Source organism: Tetrao urogallus, assembly GCF_951394365.1.
Source record: "Tetrao urogallus genome assembly, chromosome: 3".
NCBI lineage: Eukaryota > Metazoa > Chordata > Aves > Galliformes > Phasianidae > Tetrao > Tetrao urogallus.
The window spans coordinates 30,704,440-30,728,548 of NC_136815.1; the positions used below are offsets into that span (position 1 = coordinate 30,704,440).

General features: G+C 39.4%; 1 protein-coding gene across 1 annotated transcript; it reads right to left on the minus strand.

The window, feature by feature from the left end:
* Positions 1-285: 285 nt before the first annotated feature.
* On the minus strand, positions 286-23,440 carry RDH10 (retinol dehydrogenase 10; the record flags this gene model as incomplete). Its single annotated transcript, XM_079533421.1, has 6 exons — positions 286-409; positions 2,236-2,367; positions 2,704-2,849; positions 4,248-4,346; positions 22,598-22,836; positions 23,161-23,440. The coding sequence occupies 6 exons, from the start codon at positions 23,438-23,440 to the stop codon at positions 286-288; spliced, it is 1,020 nt and encodes a 339-aa protein (XP_079389547.1).
* Between the last annotated feature and the right edge of the window lie 669 nt (positions 23,441-24,109).

Genomic DNA, 24,109 nt, shown 5'->3' on the forward strand with positions numbered 1-24,109 from the left:
GACTAGTTTACTGTACATACAGTGAGATTCTAAAGGACAATGGTGGCAGCTACATTGTAAATTCACCTTGTTTACCTATCACATTTTCCAAGTACTCTAGTCAGTTTTATTTACAGTATATTAAAAAACATTGATTTTTAGAGTTCAATACACAGGTTGAGGACCCAAGAGAATGCCACAGTAAGATGATGACTTTTTGCATCTCTTAGATGCAAGTGCACTTCACAATTCACTCAGGTAACATTATCATATTCACCTATAAACGTTAGTCCATCCAAACCAGTGTTAAATTCCATTTTTTGCTTCATTGTTGTTTGTAGCCTGTTTCCTTTGAGCAATGAAGGGGTACATACACTTGTCTGCTCCCAAAAACCGGTACATGCATACAACTGCTTCAAAGGGCAGAATACTGCAAAACACAAGTTATAAAATTGTTAAAAGATGGCACAAAAATAAAAAAGCCCTGTTTATTATGTACTTGGGCTTTCAAATGAAACATAATAGCCATCGCAGGGGTTTCCTAAGACAGTTTGGTAAAAGTATTTTCCAGGACATTTTACTGAGAAAATTGAAATTCTAGAGACCCAGCCATACAAGCAGGCATAAAGGTGGAGGAAGAAGTTACTTGCTCACCAGCTATCAGCTTAGAACACATTTTCTGCTGCTTCTTCACAAACCTGTGCAAAGTGCACCACAAAATGTCTACTAACAACCAAAAGTAGTGCCAGAAGTCATCAGACATTTAGAAAAATCTAATTTGGAATTAGTATTAGTTTATGCAATTCTTTGATCATCAGATGTCTAACAACTTTTACACGTATTCTAAACTCAATCACCCATCCTCAAAAAGAGGTCTGAAATAAAGAAAGCAATTTCCTCTCTGCCCCCTTCAGATAAAATTCCAAGAGGTAAAATGAGATGAATATCTGACTACAGACCCTCCCCTCCTTCCTATATACTACTTTTATTTCAAGGATAATAAGAGTTCTATCAAAGGACTAAGACGGAATCTCTTCAGCCTCTGGAAACAGTGTGACAGACACTCATTTAGTGGAAAGTAATGCACAGAATCTAGGCATTAGGAGTAAGGATCACTGAAATAGATGTCACTGGTACAGGTGTCTTTGCTGGCAGTAGTACTGTTTGTGCAGTAGCCACTGGAGGGCCTTTGATCTAAGTGTGGCTGCCTGGGGCATGGATTATGCAGAAGCTTTGATCTCCCTGTTGGAAGCTAAAGTGTTGAATGCAAGAAAACCCCAAGGGCCTTTGATGTGACTGTTGTTGCAGGAGGCACTGCTTGTGCAGAGAGCACTGAAGCACCCTCTGAGCTTCTGGTTGAAGCTAGCTCAAAGATTGTAGTGTTCTCAAGTTGCTGGCAGAAGAAACACATACATGCTCTCTTCCAGCAAAGATGAGAGCAGTCAAGGTCCTCCCTCGTCTTTGGTGATCCTATCCACCAGGAGAGACTTAAAGGAGAGAACAAATGCTTTGCAAGTACAGCAAAAATCCCAATGCTCTCAGTTTCAACCATCTCTCACAGGACTGCAAGATTTTAAAGGTTCCTACTACACACTTAAGGTTAAAGAAAAAGAAAAATCCATACAGCTGTGACACTGTTCTTTACAAACTAGCATGCAAGTGATGATGCATAAGTGGAAGTGAGCCAACTCCTGTATTACATTGCATCACTGAAATAGAAGGCTAGTTACAGAGTTCTCATCCCAAACCTGAAGTGTTAGACAGAATAAAAGAAGATGATTCCTTTAAATAACTTTTTCCACAAACAGACTCTGCAATTTGGCTCTGAACATGCAGATTTTTACTGTATTGATGCAAGTCCTAGAGAATCTGCGGGCAGGGCCTCCTCCATACTCATCCTAGACACAAATGACACAGGTTCCTTTGCTGGAAGCTTCCTTATTCCCCCATTCCTAAATAAAAAGAACTCACAAAATGGAAGAAAAGTCTGTTGAAGAGAACATAAATCTAATGAGAATGGAAGATAATAGACATTCGAAACTAGGATGTTTTGATGACAATGCATAGGATCACAGTTTTATGGAACTTCCCAAGAAGGCAATATTCACTTATGCGAGCCAAGAGACGGGAATTATGACTGAACAGCACCTACGGCCTGTATATGAGAGTGTTTAAATCTAGAAAGCGGACATGTTCACATATTTCACTAGCACTCTGCTGCTTGTATTGCCAACTAAATGGCATCTCAGATGTTACCTTTTCATGAAGGTGACCATATACATGAGGCGAGGCGTGCAGATCATCGGCTGATCTGTAAGGATAGCTCTCATAGCCTGCTTCACACAGTATTCTGGTTTCAACGGTGGAAGGAAAGGCTCAATTTCTTTTCTGAAATATTTGATTAAGGCTGATTAATCAAGATACATAAAAGACTGCCAACCTCAGAGAGTATATTAACTCACTTTTTTTGCTTTTGGAATGCCTTAGCAAAGAACAAATACTTCAACTTTTGCATTCACTATTCACTTATAGGTCAAAATTTGTGCTAAGTACCATGGGACAAAGGAAATTCATAAAGTCCCTTTTTAGGGTCAGCACTACTGATCACACTAACACATGCAAACAGACATAATATTTATTTTAATATTCTTATGGTAATGAGGTTAAATTACCATCAAATATTTTTATAAAACTACAAACATAAAGAAGACAAATTTTACTCACCTGATCCTGCATCCTCTGAACATTCCTGTATCTACAAGATAAGGGCAGACTAAAGTTGTTTTGATTCCATCCTTCTCAGCAGCTTTCAGTTCATGGCTCAAAGACTCGTGAAAACCTACAGCTCCAAATTTGCTAGCACAATAATCCTGTGTTGGCAATGAACAAGGGAAAAAAAAGAAATAGCACCTTAAAAGGGACAGATATGAATCATGTTTAAAGCCAAAGCATATTTGATGCGACTCTACACAAACTTAGATAGCAACAACAAAAGACACCCACATCACATCAAGTCATCTGTCACTTCAATTTTAAAGCAATCAGCACAGAATCATGAAAACAGAAAAGTTGAATGTATGAGATTAACTTGGAATCAAGTCTCTGAAGCAGGCAGGTTTGTATGGCAAGTTACTCTGTTTACCAGTTTGCTTAATATCAAATGCTGGAATGGAAGACTGAGAAATCTAATACTACGTAGGGGTCAGATTTGAAGAAGCCTAGTGATATGGCAGGACATAGAAATCTGAAATGTTTCACTTTTTGTTAGTTTCAATAGAAGGTATAACAAAGATTTGGTTGTATTATATATTTAATTTTAGAAAATTGTATAGTTTGCTTATCTCATAAAATACTCCAAATTCAAAAATAATTGCAGAGACAGCAGTTAACACCCAAGTTTTCAGTTGGATGTACCCACACCCATCATCAAGGAAATTCTCTCAAGAATTCTCAACAAAGTAAATACATCGAAAAAAAGCTTTAACTTACACCAGCTTAATTCATTTCTGCTAAAAAAAAAACGAAACAAAACAAAACAAAAAACAAAACAAAACAGAGCAGTTTAAGATTCTGGATTCAGCCTAAACAATATGCAAAAAAAAAACAAAAAAAACCCCCTGCATTTTACAAGGTAGTATGACCATTATTCTGTAAGACTTATTCTTTTTTACTATTTGAATGATTTTTGTCTCCACTTGCATTTGTACTAATGACTCAAAATGCAAGCCAATATGCTCTAATCCTTACCTAGTTTTATGTATCAAACGAGTCACAGGAACTGGTGTTCTCAAATGGCTGCCAGGTCCTAGATGACCTACTGCTTATAACTTGGAGCCTAGTAAGGCATGTGAGCCACCTATTCTGCAAGGAAAGTAGGTAGCCATTTCCTCATGGAAAAAAAAAAAGGAAATAAAAAACAAGATTTTTCAAAAATCCTTGCCTTTGACTTCAGCCTTAGCACTACATTTCTTGGCAGTAATGGGTAGCTGGATGCCTTTCAAATTACCAGTAGTTACCAGGCTACTCAACAATCATTCAACATTCTGAATGAGTCCATGTGGCAAGTGCACAGGTATGGTGTCTGTTTCAGTCCTGTGGATCCCACTCACAGAGGGATGTTAGATGATTTGGTATCCATATTACTGTAATCTCCAAATACCTTTGAAGATTTGACTATTTTCTTGAGCTGCTAATACAAAAAAAAAACCTTATTGTAAGCCAAAAAAAAAAAAAAAAAAAAAAAGCCTGATTATTACAATTCAACAAACCTCTACTCCAGCAGTACTGAACAGTCCCAAAGAACTTGCAACTGTCACAATGTGTCCATGATTCATTTCCAGCATCTTGGGAAGGAATGCTTTAGTCGTCTACAAAATAAATAAAACAAAGAAGAAAAAAAGGTGAACTACTACATTAGTTATAAGTGTTCAAACCCTTTACCTCAGTTTATGATAAAGAAGTTAGAAGATCATTGCATAGATTTGGAATTCCTTGGTTTTTCAAAAATGCCAACAGAGAATCTATAGCAAGTTTGTGAATTCAGACAGCAATGATTGTATCTCCAGAAATGCGAAGGTTAAAAGATCAATTGAGCTCAGACATGTTTATTTTTCTGCAAGAGACTAGTTATCAGAAAGAGATAATTTGAACCTAAAATGGAGGTCACTTTTTTTTAAGACAGAAAAAGGAATGCAAAGTGTTTAATTACGCTGTACAGCATTTCGGTGTTAAGATCAGTGCCAATTACCAGTTCTAATTATTGATAATGTATTTTCTCAGCTAGATATGGTTGGTTTTATCCACTTAACTTACCCTGTGCATTTTACAATAATGAAATACCGGAGAGGCAGATGTTTTGCTGATATTACCTTTCACATACAAAATACACTAAACATCTGCTAGTTTGAACTGCTTTCCATCTTTATTACCCATTAGCATTGCTCTAATTAAAAGTAGATGTATACATCCATCATTAATTCCGTATCTGAAGGGTTTCAAAGATAAAACAAAATCAAGTGTCGAGATGAAACCTTACGAGTGCTTTTAACCACCACTTTGATTATCTCAAAGTTTGTTTGCTTAAACACCTTTAAAAAAATAAAATTTTAAGTGATAAATTGAAGGTAGTTCTCAGAAGACCACCTCTACTACAATATCTAGCTTTCTCATCTCTTTTTGAAGCCAACTCACACTAACATTTTTTATATAATATCAAGCAGAACATCATATAAGCTGAAACTCAATTATGTAGTAAAATGGTTTGCTCAGTTCTTATTTACTTCTGCTTGTATGTAATCAGCATACTATACTAGAACGCTTTTAAGCTGCCAAAGAATTTCAGATAACGTATGTTAACCACAAATGTGTGGTTAATATATAAATCTACTCATGGCAAAGCTTCTATTCCATTCGAACTCAAGCAGAACTACTAATTCTTTGTCCTCCCAGAAACCAAGTTTTCCCATGTAATTTGGATCCAAACCCAGAGTATGCAAATGCCCCTGAAGTATTTGCTGCTTGCTTAATTGTTGGTCTGAATCTTGTCAGCTGCATTGTTAAAGAGACATGCAAGCTACATCTGAATCCATCTAATTCCATTCTTATGCTGTCTGCATTTTCCAATCACAGATGTCAGGATAGTTTTGCTCTAATGATTTTCACATGTTCTTGTACAGCGTATTTGCCTGCAGGTGTTAAATGACTAATCCAGACCTCCTAACACCACACAAAAGAGTGTTTTCACTGGATAGCTGGCAGATGATAGAAGATTAACAGACCTCCTGACTCTTTGCCTTTTCTACTGTTGATTCATATAACTTCTAGATTCTGTCATAACTGTATAATGAAGCTAATTATAAAATATAGTCTGAGAGCAAGCTGTCTTGCATTTGTTTCTTTCCTCGTGGCAGGGATCTCTAAACCTCTTATATAGAGCCTCAGACAAGAATTTAGTTCACTTGTTAAACTAATCTGTGCCAGGCACATGAAGTTTCAGCCTCTCTTCCCATGTTGCCTGGTCATCACGAGGCAACACAGTCTCAAAAAGGTTCACTTTCCTCAAGTTATACAGTACATTATTTCTCCACAGTCACCCCACAGCACTGACCACTGTACACTGGCCCACGCCTTCCACACCAACCTCCTCAGAGACATCAGAGCACCCAGTTCAGTCCTGATAACAATTTACTCCCCTCCATAGCATTAGTCAGTTCCATCAGCAGTTTTCACTTAGGTTTCAGTTATCTGTCCACATCACACTGGAATGACTGATTACCACCCCACACTGCCAGAAAGTGTGATAACGCAGACTGAAGCCATGCCTGCAAAGCATAGGAACTACAGAAAGAAAGAGGCACTTGCCTTGGAGTTTGTCCCTCAATAGGTGAGGGGAGAGAGACAGAGAAAAGTAGCAACAGATTTTTTGTCCTACCACATCCAAGGCATAGACAATGTTTATCTCATAGGAGAAAACAGGAAAGTGCATCTTTAGGCTTTTGGGGTGGTTTTCTTTTCTTTTTTGTCTTTATTATATTGTCATCTTCTTTCTTTTCATCTTTGTTGTTGAGAGTTGTGGAGGAAATACGCTGAATTGTAGTTGTGTCTGTAAATCCATATTATTACCTACTCTTACAGTTGGTAAAGATAGTTGCACTGTCAAAAATGTACAAAACACAGCTGTCAGCTATCAACACCTCAGCTAAATGGATAATAGTAAGTCACCTTGGTGCTGCCATCCTCCAGCCATCTGCTGCAGCTGGGAGTCAGTACTTAAAAACACGCATGGCAAGAGGCAGACACACCCTATTGGGGGACACATTTTCAGTCTCAGAGTAAGGCTTGCCCACTGCTCCTCCCAACCTCCTCTTGCTGGGAAAAACAATCCCAAAGTGAAGTTATTCTCTTCCGTGGTATAAGCAATCCCCAAATAAATCAGTGTTCTTACTGAGCTTCTGGCACAGTCTACTCCGTTGATCAAAGCAGCTTCCTCCATACTCTGGTCCCCAGTTTTTCTGTCTGGTACATAAACCAGACCAACCTAGTTTCTTGTTTCTAGTTTCTTTCAGCTTTAGCTACATCTGCCTACCAGACCTGACATCTTCTCTGTGCTTGTCGTGATGCTGAGAAGGCAGTTCAAAGTTCGATTGTTTCAGGGGCAAGATGCCTCTTGGGTGGCCTTCCCATCTGGCATTTGTCTGAACAGGTAGCACAGCCCACATGGGCTTTCTGAGGTGATGCGTGGACACACTAATCCTCCGCCAAAAAAAGCATTAGAAAATACGATGCAAGAAATGTGGTATTGTCCACGACATTAGAGGTCAAGAACCAGGCCCCCAAACTAACTGAAATGATTTAATCAAACTATCTGCCTCAGGTTCGATCTTTTAATTTCAGTTTTACATCTCACAGCTGTGGAGGAAGACATATAACTAAAATCATTTAAGTGGTTCAAGTTGAAGTGAGGTCTTTTATTAATGACAAATGTCATACAGTTTTCAACACAGAGGATAAACCAGAGAGTACAGTAGATGAAAGGAATTATGCTATGAGGAATCAGGAAAGATGCACGGTGTTCAAAGTCAAGAAATTTAAAGTTAAGCATCTTCTTTACTCAGAATTGCTCTTTATTTCCCTCTCTCCTAGAAAAACAGGAAAAAAAACCAAAGTACTGAACAAACAAGTTTTCTAATCTGCAGTTCAGATTAGATAAATCTGAACTGGTAGGTAGGTAGGGCAGACTGATTGTAAGAAGCTACTCTGAACAGAGAGCAGAGCTAGTTCTTTTGTTTGTTTGTTTTTGAGACTGTTTAATTTTTATGTTCAGGTTCCACAAAAGACCAATTTCAAACCTTCTAAGCAATTTCCTCCATGCTTCTGAATATATAAGAACTATTCCCAGTAGCTGTAACATGTATTCCATGTGCACACAGCTTTAATGACTTATTTCTCGTAAGTGTGAAACTGAACAAGCATTTACATGTCACTTCATAGCTTTCGTAATCTGTTCTCAACATTTTGGTTTACGGCAAATTAACTTCTAACAGTCTAGCACTTCTTCCCTCCCCTTCCCCAAATTCTTTAGTTCCATTCTTAATGAAACAAAACTCAAAAGATTGTGCAACACAAAGAACAGCACAGCTGCAATGTCAAGACAAATTAGCCTAAATACAGCAAATGAGAATATGAAGAAATACCCTGTTTGGGAAAGTGATTTTTTTAATTAAATTTTGGAGTAATTATTCTTAAAGTAGAAAGCAAGCCTACACAGAAAACAATGTCAGACGTATGCAGCTTGAAACCCAATGAATACTGAATGAACAAAGCACACTGAAGTGGAAAAGCACATGCTACCTCATGTTTATAGACTTGTTTTTATATTAAAGAAACAAATAAAGCAGGTAGCGATGTGCAAGATCCTTTAAAGTTTCTATTTTTCAATATAGTATTTTTTTTCCCATACTTTCTGCCTTCCATCAACACCCAACCAGCCTTTACAACTATTCCGATAGCATGGACAAGCTGCTTTACATAAAGGCAGAAATTCCTTTATGCCAAAGGGATAGCTTATTTTCCACATGATCCCTTCAAATAAGGTGGATAGAGTGTAGTTACTTTTCAGGGGCTGATAGGAATAGGCAAGTTTGCCTATTGCTGATGTTAATCCACAAGAGTAGCATGCTGGTGTAACAAATAATGATTTTACTCAAGCCACAGCTATTCCTGCCTGCCAGAACAGCCAGATGCATAACAGTACTAATAGGTACATCTGGGTAACTGCTTTTTTGTTGTTGTTGTTGTTTAATCTTCATGTTAAAAACTTTTCAGCCAGATCCACAAGGCAGAGTTGGTGACATTAGTCACAGACCCATCTAGATGACTCTATTTAAGCCTGGAACTAAGGTAGCAGAAGTCACAACAGCCTGCTACCATGGCTAATAACATGAAAGTATTAATATGAAGCAGTGGAAACACTGACAAAAAAAAAGTTCCGGTTTCTATTTAAAATGCACCTTCATCCTCTCTTTGCCTTGCGTGGACATTCGATTTTACATTCTTCCCTTTCTTTGTGGACCACAGTACAGCACTGCAGGTTCTCCTTGCACATAGGACAGCACATGGCTGCCATGGGGTAAAACTCAGAAGTTATCACATGCCCCAGCTTTCTTTTCATTCCAATAACTGGAAAGTAAGGTATGGAAGTCTGACAAAAGAGAATATCAAAGTGTTCTGCAAACTGTCTGTGGCAGCCTAAGTCTTAATGGAGGTTTCTCAATACTGGATAGAATAGCAGTAATGCACTCCTGCACGTTGAAAGGAAAAGTGAGGCACCTAAAAGGCAGAAAAAACCCATGGCAAGCTTGTCACTAAATATACTGAAGTTATTTTCAACTATAGTCATACAGTCGCTCTTATTTCAGAGGATAACCACTTTAAGTACATTTTATAAACATGGGGTAAAACTTCATTTACAGCATTACAACAAAAGCCATTGCCAAATATTTTTAGAGGAGTCTTGAAAGTATACCCTAGAACTGCATAACGCTCAAAGGAGAATTTATTCACATTAGAGGCTACAATATCCAAAAATGCCTTCTCATACACCAAAGCATACCATTACAAGATTGGATTTAACTGTTCGTTTTCCTTTTATTTTTTAATTGTTTCCAAGAGAACTGAGCACAATAGTTTGACATTTGCACCATCACTTCAACTACTTTTTCTGTGTTATATCCCTACCCTTAAATTCCACTATACAAGTATCTCCAAAATATTAGTTTAAGGTGAGATTATTAACTGTGCAAAGACTACATCAAAAGTCCTGAACTGGATACTAGAGAAACCACACAGCACAACAGACATGACTGTGTTGTTAACAGGCTGACTACAGAAGGCAGATACCAGTCTACAGCTATTGTTGACCTTGCAAATGTAAGGGACCAAAATCGTGCCTCAACCTGAAAGGACCTCAGATGTCTCTGCTGGCTGGTTTCAAGAAGCACTGGGCCCCCTTGGGATAATTAGCCACTGTCTAAGTAAATATTTAAATGGCTGTAGAGATCAGTGCTATTTCTGATCTTCAGTTTCTATTCTCAATAAACTATTGTGAAAAACAAGTCAGAATTATGTAATTTTCATACAGTAATGAATTAAAAAAGCCACGCATTTTTCTGGATTGTTCACAGGTGATCACGCCTAGATCTTTCTATGTGAGATTGACTGTCTTGCTCAAGCCAAGCTGCCACAGACATCTGTGGCATTAAAAACATGGAAAGAAACTATCTGAACAGGCTTTGCATTCAAAATAAAAAGCTAGCACTTCAATATTTCATTTCAAAAGGAGTCCCTTAGTTATTTACCTCCTGGCAGGCAACACAACCTTTAATTTCTCACTAAAGCTTTTTTTGTCCTTCACATAAAAACCCACTGCTCTGGGACCACAGGGATTCCTTTAATATTGGACTGCAACAGCAGTTAATGCTTAACGCACATGCACAGTAATAATGTTACAGTTGCCTTGCAACCACAAGCTCCTGAAAGAACAAGAAGTCTGTAAGGATGACAAGTAGCAAGGAAGTGAAGCCACACATGGGCACACCAATATTCTGTGTGCCCTATAACTGTAGATAGAGTGAAACTACAGATAAGATCCAACCAGGTTAAGAGGTGAAGGTAACAAAATAAGTACTTTGAAGAACTAAGTCACTAAGACAACACCAGATAATATTAAACTCTATTTGATTTACAGAGAAATAAACATATTTTTGCTCTCTCTAACTCTGTGTGAAACAGGACTTTGAAGTACACAGAGTCTCTGCTTAGTGAAATCATAATCTATTACTTAAATCACTTGTTTGGAGTTTATTTTTTTTTTTTATTAATTCGTATCAGTAATTAATGCTCCTGCTTTCTCCTCTCTCATGGCTGATCCATCCACAAAATCCTTTGCTTCTCAAGAGACACAATCAGCTAAGAAGCATCAAATCTGTAAAAAAAACTTCCTTTATTGAGGTTTATAAGTGGGTTTGTTAGTAGTTACAAAAATGTATCATGCAATTTGCTAAATAAAAGTATGTTACAGTCCATAATTACATTTCTACATTGTTTTGCATTCGTAGTACTTAGGGTGCCGTGACAAAATTTCTTGAAATTTCAATATCAATAGCTACCACTGTTTCCAGTGTTTCCAGCTCTTGTGGTAGTTTCCCTTGCATTGAATAAACTCATGTTGAGTGTATCAGAAGAAAGCTGAAACTGAATAAAGTAGTTTCCTTAATCAAAACTTAGTGCCAGAAAGCTGTTTACAATGCATAGATAGTAAAGATAAGATAAGTAATGCTAATAAAAAAAAAAAAAAACACAGGAAACTAATACCACTAGTTATCTCTCAGTCATTAATCATTGTTTTCCACTCTTTACTACCAGAACTAATTATGCCAAGCCTAGGACAACTGAACATAGCCTGGATAAATTGTCTTTTGTATAGTTTGTTAACAGGGCTTAGTTGGAAAAGGGTTGTGTATACAGACAGTAGAATATGATAAGTGCTTAGGAAAGGACCTTGCAACAGAGACTTTTGTTAACTTATGTCACTACATTGTCTCTCCCTCCCCTTTCGTTTAAGGGCTTCATTTCCTGTGATATTATCCCAAATTGCATAACTAGGACTGGAACAGAAAACAGCTTTGTTCTCCCCTTACTCTGACGTGTAGGTAAGTACTCAAGCATGCTACCTAAATAACAGAATTCCTGTTTCAGAAGCTTTCTTCTTGAGAGTCAAGATGGAAAGTCCACTGTTACCTAAGCCTTAAGGCAATCTAGAGCTAACCAAAGTCCCAGTTGCCTTACACAAACCTTTTCTTTGTGTTCACCACCACAGCAGCACTTTAGACACCTTTAAGGGCATGTACTTCAGGTACATGTACCACAGCCAAAGGCGGCCCCAGTTTTTCCTTAAGAATGTTTCACTTAAAAAAAAAAAGCGCCTCTGCTTTGTATGCTTTCTGGGCATTCAAGCTGAACTACCCCTGTTAATCTATACCAGCAAGTGGAAGTTAGAGCTTTCATGTTACTGGTATGCAGTCTCCATCTTTTTGCTCCAAGATCTTTTGTATTTTTTCCTACTGAGAAGAAACGGGTTGTAGACTTTTAAAGCTTTTAAAATTATTTCCACCCACAGATATCAGACTTCTACTTAAGTGTTTGGTCTTCCTAAAGAGCATATGCTGCACCATTTCATTTCTGTGGAAGCATCTGTCTGCTTCTCATGGACATGCTTGTATATATTCTACCATACATGCATATAAACTTATTTACTTTATCTGTACTTACAGATATGGCTTGCGTAACTGCTTTATATATGTGCATCAGTATATACTGCTACTTAAATCACCTACTGTACAGTTAGGGCTCTTCACTTCTTGCAAATCTTTGATTTCATGTGGCTATGAATAATGGAGCACATTCTCCACTCTAAAATGGCATCTTTTCCACTTCCACTCTTTCTCCTTTCTAAAGACCCTTCAACTGGAAAAAGTGAGTCCAGTAAGGTAAGGCAGCACAGGACACCTAGATGAGTGTGCTCTGGAACTAACGTATTTTCAGCTGAATCCAGGACACATACATATTGTGTTATCTTCAAAAATAAAATGATGCTTCCCTTCTATCAGAAACCTTTCACTGACTATACTCCTTTGCCAGCTTCTTAAAGGCATTCATTCAGAGCACTCACAGACAATTCTGCCTGCACTGAATTTCAATGGCTTTTAAGGCTCAGACAGTACAATCATACTGGATTCTCAACAGCTAGCAATGAACAAGGGGAAGAGTTTATCTCCTCAAGCAGGGCAGAAGTGCAGAACATAGGTTGCCAGTGATTGTGCATTCCAAATGCACAATTAAAATTTTAAAAGCTGAAAAGTTTTAGTAGTAGGTTAGATAGCATGGTAAGAGGGCTGTTGGAGACTTGCTATACATTTAGTTCTGCCTCACATTGCAAAACAAACATGATAAATGTCTATTGGAACTTGGGAACAAACACATACATGCAGACTTCTCTGGTCAGCACAAGTTTAAGACATAACCAAGCTGAGAACTCAAGCTTTCAGATGAAGTCATTATGCTGAAAAGACGAACTCTTTCCACCTGCCCAAAGATATCTCATTAAGCAGACTGATGTTTATTGTCTACAAACAATATTCCAATACGCTTTCAGACTATAACCACTATCAAGCCATGTTCAGTTTAAGGCAAGTGCTACAGAGTTGGCAGTAGTCACTGAAAACTAACATGCAGTTTCAAGCAGAAGGATGTGCTTTCTTTAAACAATCGTATTAGCATCTGAGCTTTTCATATATTCAAAACTGAGTTCCACCACTGTAAGAAGCTAAAGGACTTAAGTTGCAGTTTCAGTAGACAGCACTATCAACATTATCTTCTTCCACATGCATACCTGTCAGTAAAGATCTAACTTGCATTTATCCAAATGCCAAATTTAAAGGTACTTCAGAGTTTGCTGGTCAAGCAATATCAGAAGATAACAGCTGGCTACTTCTTTCCACAAAAGCTGGGTTTAAGCCCCGTTGAAGTCAAATGACTAGAAATTCTGCTTTGTTTATATACTGACAAATGGCCCAGTCAAAGGATTCGTGGTATTTCAGAGCAATGTTGACATTAGTGTAACAAACACATCAGTCCCTCACCTTCATTAGCACAAGTTTGTAGCAAATGTCCAACCATTTGGAGAGCAGTTATTTATTGCCAGCTATTTGATAATCTTGACAAAAAAAATGAAAACATGCCACTGTAAGTCAGTGAAAAATCCACACAACAAATTCATTTTAGAAAAGCTATTAGATAAGAGTTCAGAATATTCTGTTCAGTGAACAGGAACGCAATTCAACTTCCAAATACACATTCTTCTCCAGCTTGCCATAAGCTTAGTCATGCTCTGGAATACTTAGTAACGCTTAATATTTTAGTCTGCATATTTCCAAATATTACTAGAGAACAGTACTTAGGGAAAATATGAAGTCATCACTCATGTTTTACAATTTACGTAACTGACTTTTGAAGATGTGGATAAACCAAAAAAAAAAATATATATATATATATATATAGTCTCTGATTTCTTTACATACCTTAAGGCAGTAGCTCCACAGCACTGTTACTGCAGTGCAATATCTGCATGAGTATGAAAACTGAGTCACTACATTCACCCTTCCCCACTCCGTAACTAGGCCATTGTTTCAAATCAATTACTTTAAAAAAATATGAAAGTAATTGCACCATAACTGAATATTTCACAAAAAAAAAACAAAAAACAAAAAAACAGGATTAGGAGGAGAGCTTCTCTCTTCACTCAGTCTAATTTACTGGAAACTATAAAAAAAATGCAGAAACCATTGCAATTGAATGAAAATTCAGCTTTAAAGCTTGTTTAGGAACAAGCTAAAACCCTAAAAGAAGGCTCCCATTTACTACAAAGTAAATCACTGAATGAGGAACAACATTTTTTAAGCACATGGAGATAAGACATTTTTAAAATTCAAAGTGGAAATACTTCTCCCTGTCCTTCCTAAAAAAGATGTCTAAAAAAACAGTTTTAGCAGGTAAATATTCTCTTGATAAGACACAACAAAAAAGACTAAAACTACAGCTAGTATATTGACCAAAACAGTGCAATTGCCTTCTATGATGCACAAGAGCAATCACAGTATCAGTGCAAAGCAATAAGCGAAAGTTGTCAACCCTTTATCTAAGGGTTTTTAATAGTGCATAATTAAAATACTGCTCTCTCTAGAAATGAAGTTACTAAATTCAGACTACTATGACTGATGGATTTAAATAGCTTGGAACCACATATGCCTATTTAAACGATTTAAGCCCATACATCCTATTCTAGAAAATCTTGTCAAGAACGAGGTTTCATTAGACAGCTGTGAAGGTCCTGTCTGCTACCACATGGTTTTGTCCTACTTCCAGTTTCTTTCACACAAATGCTATTTGGCAAGTCTGAAATGTTGATGAAGCAAGTGTAGTCTCTAAGAAGCAAAACTAATCAATTTGAACAAGAAAATGAAGCTTCCCTCTGCAGAGTACTGTGAGCTGAATTGGTTCACCCAAGGATCAGATGAACACCAAAACTAGCGTAAGGTAAAACATGGATTCAAGGGATGTCCCATGCTTGCTGCCACTAAGCTGTCTCTAAATTTTTTTCCTAAGTCAACAGAAATTATGGCCAAGTTACTTTTAAGCATATGCTCAAGCACTTATACAAGCCAATGCTGTAAGTGGAGTGCTTGAGAAGCTGTCACACAAGTTCAAACAGATGGCAGAATTGACCAGGGCACATTTAGGTGCAGAATTCAACAGCCAAACAAACTTGAATTTCAAAAGGCTCACACCAAGAGAGTCACCTCTGCTCTGCAGCTGTTTCTGCATTCCGTGGCCTATAACGCCCTCCCCTCCTGATTGTGATACCTCACTTGTGTCAAGTGTTAATTTGGCTGGCGTATAAATCATTATTCTAATACAATTATTTACAAGAACAAAGCGTTCATTCAGAGGTTTAAGCATTGATGTAAATCTCTTTCCTGCTTGTTACATATCTCCTTTCAAAACAAACGATAAGAAACTGAGATGCCAGCAGTTTATGTCCTCTTATTTAGATCATAGCTATATTTTTCAATACACCTTTTTATGCAGCCTAAGACCATGAATACAAGCATACAGCATAACATGTGATTCAGTACTAGCTTGCCTGTGCAGAAATACTTCTACCACTCTTCACAAAAGACACACACGTATCAATTACTCAGTTTTATTATCATTGTGAATAGCCAGAAACCTTAAAAGCTAGGGAGCAAGGTTTATCGAGTAAATGATGCTTTGGCTTTTACATACAGAGGACTTGAGAAAGTCCTTATATTATAAATGCTTAACAAAAACCTCAGGCAAACAAACAAGCAAAACACACACACACACACACACACACACACACACACACAAGATCCAGATCAAATCAAATTATGAGATGCACTGGGAAAGGATAATACTTTCCAGCTCATATAGATGTAAAAGTACAGAAGACTATAAGAACACGATGCTAAAAAATGGCAGGGATAGTGCTAGAAAACACAACATTCATCTTCCTTCAACCTGTCTAGACAGAGTATTTGATGGCCCTCAACTACAGACAAGGATTGCTAGCTCACATTGTTCACTTGAGGCTGGTTTGTCAACGAGGAAAATACTGGGTTAGCAAGACACTTATTCACATCTTAATTAAGATTATATTTCTCCATATTTGAGCACATAATCACATCTGCCTTCTAGAAGTTCTGCTATTGTCACTCAGTTATTACAGAAAGGTAATAATGTGTTAAGATCTCATTAACATCATCACTTTTTGTAAAATTATAAATGTTACTTTAGACAGAACAACCAGTAATTTAACACTTCATCATACTCTATCAAAGCACTGCTCTTCCAACCACTAAGGGACAAAGAAGGCACATGTGTAATTTTTATGCGGAGTATTTCCCTGAACCAGCAGAGGCACTCTCTCCACTTCAAGCTAGGTTAAGCATCACAGTGGCAAACTATCCATTCAAGGTCTCCTGCTTCCCAAATTTTTCGTAGTATCAGACCAAAGTTCAGGAGTTTTTGCTTATTCAGCTGACTTAACTCATTCCAAAAGAAGGAGAAATTTAATCACCACACTGATCACTCATCCAGCACCATTTCTTCAGAGCAGATTAGCAATCCCGAAAGCACTGATATGGTTTGCTGACAAGTCTCTAACCCTCATAAAAGTCACAGGAGACTGAAGTGTGAGATTACCTCAAGGACCTTTCCTCTGCAAGCTACACTACACTTCCAGCGTTATTTTAGAAGTCTCTGGAATTACAAGCCACTAATAACTGACTAATACTTCAAATGTATTTCAATTAGTTTGAGAAGTCTTGGCATGTCCTCTTCAGAAAAATTCTCCTTCCCCTTAAAGGGCGTATCACATTTCTGTTCTGTGAAAATAATGTTATTGCTTTGGCCAAGTGGTACACCACTTTCACAGCCACTGACCTACAGGCAACAAGCAATTAACAGGCTGCAATTCAAAAACTTTTTTTTTTTTTTTTAAGCCCAAGTTCCATACATCTTTCGAATGATGCAGAAAATCCATCTCAAAAGTATGCCTGAAAGCAGCCACAGAAAATTGAGCATAATTGAAGCACTTTAAGACCCACTGAGCCATCATTTCAGCTTTGTGAACTGACAGGGACAAAAACAACAACACACTTTATACCATTGAAGAAAAGGGAGATGCATGGATTCAACTACTGCTTGAACAAAACAGGTCAGCATTCTCCATCACACAAGTAAGATTACCTAGCACAGAACATACATGCAGGAAAGCTTGTTTTGTAACACATCTAAAGAATCTTCAATACACTCTTCTCACAGTCCTGATGGAAGTGCTGCCAATGAAGCCAAGAGCTCTAGAAGCTGTTTTGGTAGAGCTCCTCTCTCACATACTAATTTATTGCTTGAATTCACACAATTCCTACAAATGACAAACTAAAGGTGTTTGTTTGTTTTTTCTTTCAAATATGGCTGAGACTCATCTACCTCCCCAACCCATACTGCTCGATAACTCTTCGGATCAATGAGTACACTCATTTCAATCCACACGTATGGATACTCTTGGAAGTGATGCAAGATCCCTTCCACAGCCGAAACTCTAGGTAACTAATCAGATGTATTTCTTTTGTTTATTTGCTCAAAAAGGATCAGAAAACTGGAAAAAAAAGTCAGTAAGACTGATTTTTTGAAAACAATCACAGCAACTTAAATATGAGAAGACTAGCTTACAGATGCATACAGATGCAAGATGCAGGAACCAACTGTTACAGAATAGAAGACTCCAGGTTGATAGCAACCATACTTGACAAGGTCCTGGTACACTATACAATACATCAGTAAAGAAAGCTCAAAGCCAGTAGTTTCAGAATCATGAGCAGGCATGAAGTATACATACATCTGTTTATTTGCTTAAGATTTTGTTAAATATATTGCTGCATTAGAGGGAAAGATGGATGTTTTAGAAAACTACATCTGGAAGACAGTATTTTCCTCAACTGATAGAAGATTTCCTCTATTTCCTTGATAAATAAGCCCAAGAACATATGAACCACAGAAACATACCAAAGCACTTGCAAGATTTAAATATGACCAATACCCTATTTCTGTAGCTAAGAGCCTGACTGCTTTTGGTTCATTTTCATTACCCAGCATGCTACTGCATTATATGAAACACATGTGCTGTCTAGGGTAATTTACTGGTGGCATGTAATTGGAATCACTTTGCAAGGGAAGAGTTAGTTTTGATGACACTTTTTGGATCATATACACATGGTTTGGCTTGAATTTGATCCAACTCATTTTTCAAAGAAAAAAGTCAAGAACTTATAAACTTAGTAAGCAAACTTCTTTGGACATGTTATCATGAAATTAAGAATTAAGACAGCTAACTCCACTCATTCCAAAATGCTAAATACAGCTAGTTGGCACACAAGTGTGTATGTTTTATCATAAACACTAGAACTTCAGAAATGAAGACAGAAATTAAACTACTGTGCCAATAGTTTATAAAAGATTTGTCCTGGCACAGTTTCAGATAGCAGCTTCGTATAATTAAATTAACTTTTCTTCTGCAGAACAGTCACTGAGCACACTTGATGTGCAACATTTTTACATAACATTTTCACATACTAACCACAGGTATGAGTTCTACTGAACACTGGGGAACTACATGAGATTAGAATCACAGAATCCTTAGAGTTGGAGATTAGGTAGTACTTATAGATAAATCACTTATTCTCCAAGGTTTTAGCAAGTTTTCCAGTCTGATTAAGCTGACAACCTGCATAAATACGTATTTAATTCAGTAACCTCTCTAGATTCCACCAAGCCTTTTCTTTCAAAGGTGCTTACTTTCAGGGGATTATATAGTGCAAAATACCTAAGTTACTCAAGCAGTATTTCCCTCTTACAGAGTCTCTCTCACCTCATATTGTCAGTGTAGGGCCATTTAGAATTTGTTACATCCCTGCAAAGGGAGAAATAAAGTAGTTTATAAGTGAAATGAACAGCAAGGCAGCAATGTACAAGTCCAGGCTTTAGCCTTCCACTTCTTTTTAAATATGACAGAGCCGGAGCTAAATGCTTTTGCTTCCCCCTTTTGGTAAGTTGAAGAGAACTCACTAGGAGGAGAGCTTCAACTTGAAGTTTCAGAGGATTGAGGTGACAATAAAAAGCAGAAGTAGTATCACTGTTCTCTCAGAGCTGGATGCTGAACACCTGCTGTACAGAAGGACCTTCTTAACACAGAGCTTTGTGGTACCTGATCATCATCTCGCTCTGTTCAACAACTGAATCTGGGAGAAGTCACCAGGAACTACGCTGAGGTGCAATACTAATACCTGTCTATTCAGCAGTGGCTTTATAACTACATGTTCAGGCAGAATAATAGATACAAGAAATCTCAATCCATCCTGAAATAGTTCGTACAGTAGTTTTATTGAACACTTTTCTATGATCTAAAACACAGTGTGCTGATACTTTACTTAGGCTTTATTGTAAAATCTTATAAAAATCTTTTTGCTTAAAATAAATAAAACAACTCCTTAATCTTGCACTAAATATTTTTTTTTCAAATCTGGATCCTGACATAAAGGAAAAGAACTCCCAGTCTGCAGGAGTCCTGTTCCAGTATTTGACAAGTGCAGCCAAGTTAGTTATTCTTGCAACAGACTGGCAAGAAAGATACTGTTACATTACTGCTACAGTTTTATGCATCTGCAAATTATAGTATACTAGAGCTGGCTTGTTTCAAACTGAGAATGGATTTTGTCCCTGTGTTTTCAATATCAGAAGCATTCAAGTTATCACAGCATGAAATAACAGGTTTTTAATACTGCAATGGATTTTATGCTGTGGAAATTGCTACATGATGCATTGGTGACATGTTTATATAGAACACATATAGGAAGGCTTACACAAATCATGGATGTCAGCAAAATGGAAAGCATCTGTTTAGGCTGTGGTATGCTGCTAAAGCTCTCCTTACTGCCAGTTTGTGATATGGTACACAGCCCAGTTAGAGTCACAACAGCAAACCAGTGACAGGCTTTAGTTTTACTGCCTACTGCAGAAGTTCAGCAGCCTTCAAATCATAACTGCTAACAAAAAACAAGTTCAGTTCACCTGCACAGAGAACATGCAATCAACCCCATTTCAGAGGCTTCAAGAGGACAGTACCATAGTTCTATTTGACATTTTTATGTATAAGCACACTGAGGCTTGTTAGTGATCAACATATGCTGGAAAATGTACTGTGTTACACAGGAGGGAGAGGAAAAAGAAATTTAAAAAAAAAAAAAACACACAAAAACAAGACAACCCCAAAAGCACAAACACCGAACTACTGAGCAATATTACAGGGAAGATTCATGTCAATACAAAATTCTTTTACAGCTTTTTGGACGAAACATCCTTCAAGAATAGTTAGAAGTCTACATAATACTCCAGAGTATTTGCTTTGCTTTTGGACCACCAGTTTAGCTGACATGGAAAAGTCTAGCTGCATAAGACTTCACACATCTAGACAGATTGTTTTATTTAAGTCAGCATTGACTTGCATTAAAAAAAAAAATTGGCTTCAAATCAGCTGATTCAGATGATATCTTATGAATTAAGTATTATTATTTTCTAATACAAGTCCACCCACTGTTGGCCAAGCCAGTCTTTTCTGAGATCAGGAAGGGGAAGACTAGGAAAAAGCTTTGCCAAGAGCAAAAAATAAATAAAAGGAAAAGCAAAGTAGGACACAAGATCTGCAGGAAGCGTACATATGAACAGATCCTCAAGTAAATAGAAAGGGTATTGACTACTCCTTAGAAGATTATGCCAAGATCTCAATTTCCACAGTTCAGATCTTAAGGAGAAAAAGTTACCTAAGAAGGTATAGTTAAGTCATTTGATACTAACATTTAGAGATGAATGAAACTTACAAAAATAACAGTCACAGCAATACTAGACTGAGCTTAATATTTAATTACTGTAAAAGAACACACACAGGATGCTTTAAAAAGGTCTCTGAAACAATGTTATAAATAAGTGTATGACTTAGGCCTGAAGGAAGAACAGCTGGAGCATTTAGGATCCTCCCATATTTTAATTCATGGTGATGTCATAATTTAGAGTTCTTGGAAACTTTGTCAATTCTGCTTTTAAACCACATCAATAACAGTCATTAAATCCAGCGTACATCTCTATTTGCTTCAGCATCAGTTTCACTTCTATGAAGGGAATACACAGAGCTCTTAATTGTTGCTGAGTCTTATGCACTTTTTCAAAACTTTCAAATTGCCCAAATTGCCTAAAATACACTTTAATAGTTTCTAAACAACCTTGTGTGCATTGAAGTATAAGCACACTTTCTGCAAGCTTTACAATACATTGGAAAAAGACTGCTCTGCCATTAGGTATTTCACAGTGAGGATTTGAAGGGGCTCCTTTAGGGTTATGAAACAGCATTTAACTTCCATGTTGAAGCCCCAGGTTTGTGAGGCCCTTCTAAGTTTTAAAGAGGAGGATTTTACAAAATTTTATCATCCAAAGGTAAGAACAGCCAAGGAAAGCTCAAGTTGAAGCGTATTTCAGATTGCTTAATCGTTTGATTGTTATGCAAGTGTATTTCATAACACTATTTGAAGGACCAAAGAACAGTTCAATACTAACAATGGGCTCAGTCTGACAGCTAATGCTAACCCGAGTGTGCATCATGCCCTCCTTCAACATAACTTTCATAGCTCACTACAGTGAGATTAAAAATAAAACTTGCAAGGAAACAAGATTTAGGCAGACAAGAAGAGCAAGATCAAGTAGCTTCATCAAATAACTTCTTGATAACAATCTGCTAGTTACAGAAATAGTATCACCTCGGAATCAACTTTGAAGATTTTTCTTACTTCTACTGGTAGCCCCAGGAGAAAGTATGAAGACAAATACACAGGATTCCCAAGAAGTGCTCTTGGCTTGATTTCTTGGCCTTTTCTCCCAGCCACCAAAAGCAACAATTTGCCTCCAAGGCAATTCAAACAAGATCTCCAGCGGGGCTTCTAATAAGCCTTTTTCTCCAGAAGTGTGCAACTGTGCTATTGTAACCACCACCAAAACAGCATCTTAAAGCTGCTGACATTGTGCTCTAAGACTATGGAAGGAGGGAGCAAAGTCATTCTTTAATAGCAAGGACCTTTAAGGTAAATTTAGAAGTGACAGTTGCAAGAGATTTCATATCCAAGGCTAAATAAGGCTAAATGAGATTGTGAACTCAAGATTCTAAGAGCATAGAGCCAATTCAAAGCAATTTATTAATAACTTCAATACCCACCATTACCTGTTAAACAGACAGTTAAATTAAAAGAGAAGCCTACAAAGGGGAGAGCTTGCAAATGAAAGGGACCAAGTACAAAATCCAAGGAGACAGGAGGTAAGCAACAGCAGTTAATTCCCTCAAATTAACTGACAGAAAAGGTAGGACAAATGAACATATAGTTACCCAGAAATGCGCGTGACAGTTGACCATCATGGTCCTCTCAATCAGCTCATCAGGACACTCCAAAAGGTGGTGCCCAGAGACCACGCCAGCATTGTTAACCAGGACCGAAACCTCTCCAACCTCTTTGCGGACCCTCTCCGCTGTTGTGTAGACGTTTTCTCTTTTGCCCACATCACAGGTGTATGTGTAAACCTGCAAGCTGCAATGGGGCAGCACATCTTTCTCTCCGTCTCCAGCTACTAAGGAACACAGAGGAAAGAAAAGAGAAAACGTTCTCAGTTGGATTTCAGCAGGCAAATAAAGAATCGAGCGAAAGAGCAAACTTACTTCCAACGCACTAAAACTTCTGTTTACTTTAGTGTCACCACGGTACACGAGAACTCGCCCGCTCGCTATCGCTGCCAGCTCCGAGAGCCGCCGCGGGGACGAAGGGACACTCGGGACGCGGCCCGGGCCGTGCAGCCCGGCTCCCCGACAGGAGGGCCTTCACCCGGCGCCGCCCCGGAGCTCGGGGCGGGACGGCCGCAGGTGGGCTCCGAGGGGAAGCGCCCAGCCCCACTTACCTTTGGGGGCGGCCTCGGCGAGCTCGCGGTAGATGTGCCGCACCATGCCCGCCGTCTCCTCGTTGCTCTGCGTGTTGATGTCCCACAGCACCAGCAGCGCCCGGCGCCGGGCAAACTCCAAGGCGAAGAGACGGCCCAGGCCGCTGCCCGCCCCGGTGATCAGGCACACCTGCCCCGCCACGCTCTTCTCCTTGGGCCGCACCAGCCACTTGGCAGCGGCCAGCACGAACGCCCACAGCACTCGGAAGGTGACCACGAACAGCTCCAGCAGGATGTTCATGCTGGCGGCCCTTCGCCCCCGGCCCGGCGGCCCTCACCCCCGCCCGCAGCGGCGGGCACGGCGCGGAGCGGAGCCTCCCTTCGCCCGGCTCCGCACCTGGGGCCGCTGTTCTGGCCGAGGCAGCCCGGGACCGGAGGAACTACTGCCGCCGGGGCTGCCCCGCCCCGCCCGCAGCCACCCGGGACGCCCCGTGCTCCGTCCCGCACCCCACGCCCGACGAAGGAGCACGGGGAAGGAGCTTGCCACCCGCCCCGTCCCCGCACAACCGCGGCCCCACTGTTGGCAGTGAGCATCTTGCTCGCTCGGCGCCCTATATAGGGCGGGCCGGGCGGCGCGGCCCCACCTCCCGGGCTCCCCGGCCCTCCCCCGGGCCCGCCCCGCATTCCCGGGACCCCCACCCCCGCCGCGGCCCCTCCTCGCCCCGCTCTCCCTCCCCGCCGCCAGGGGAGGGTCCTGCGATCGCTCCAGGCCCGGCCTGCCGGCAGCGGCTTCTCTCACCCGGGCGGCTCGGCCGGACTCCGGGCCGAGCCCGCCCTCCGACTACATGTCCCAACGTGCACCGCCCCGCGCGCTGCAGCGCCACCCTCAGGCAGAGGCCAGAACGCCGCGCTGCTGGTCCGCCGGAGGAGGGCGGAGGGCGCTCGGCAGCCGCCGGAGGGGAAAGCGGGT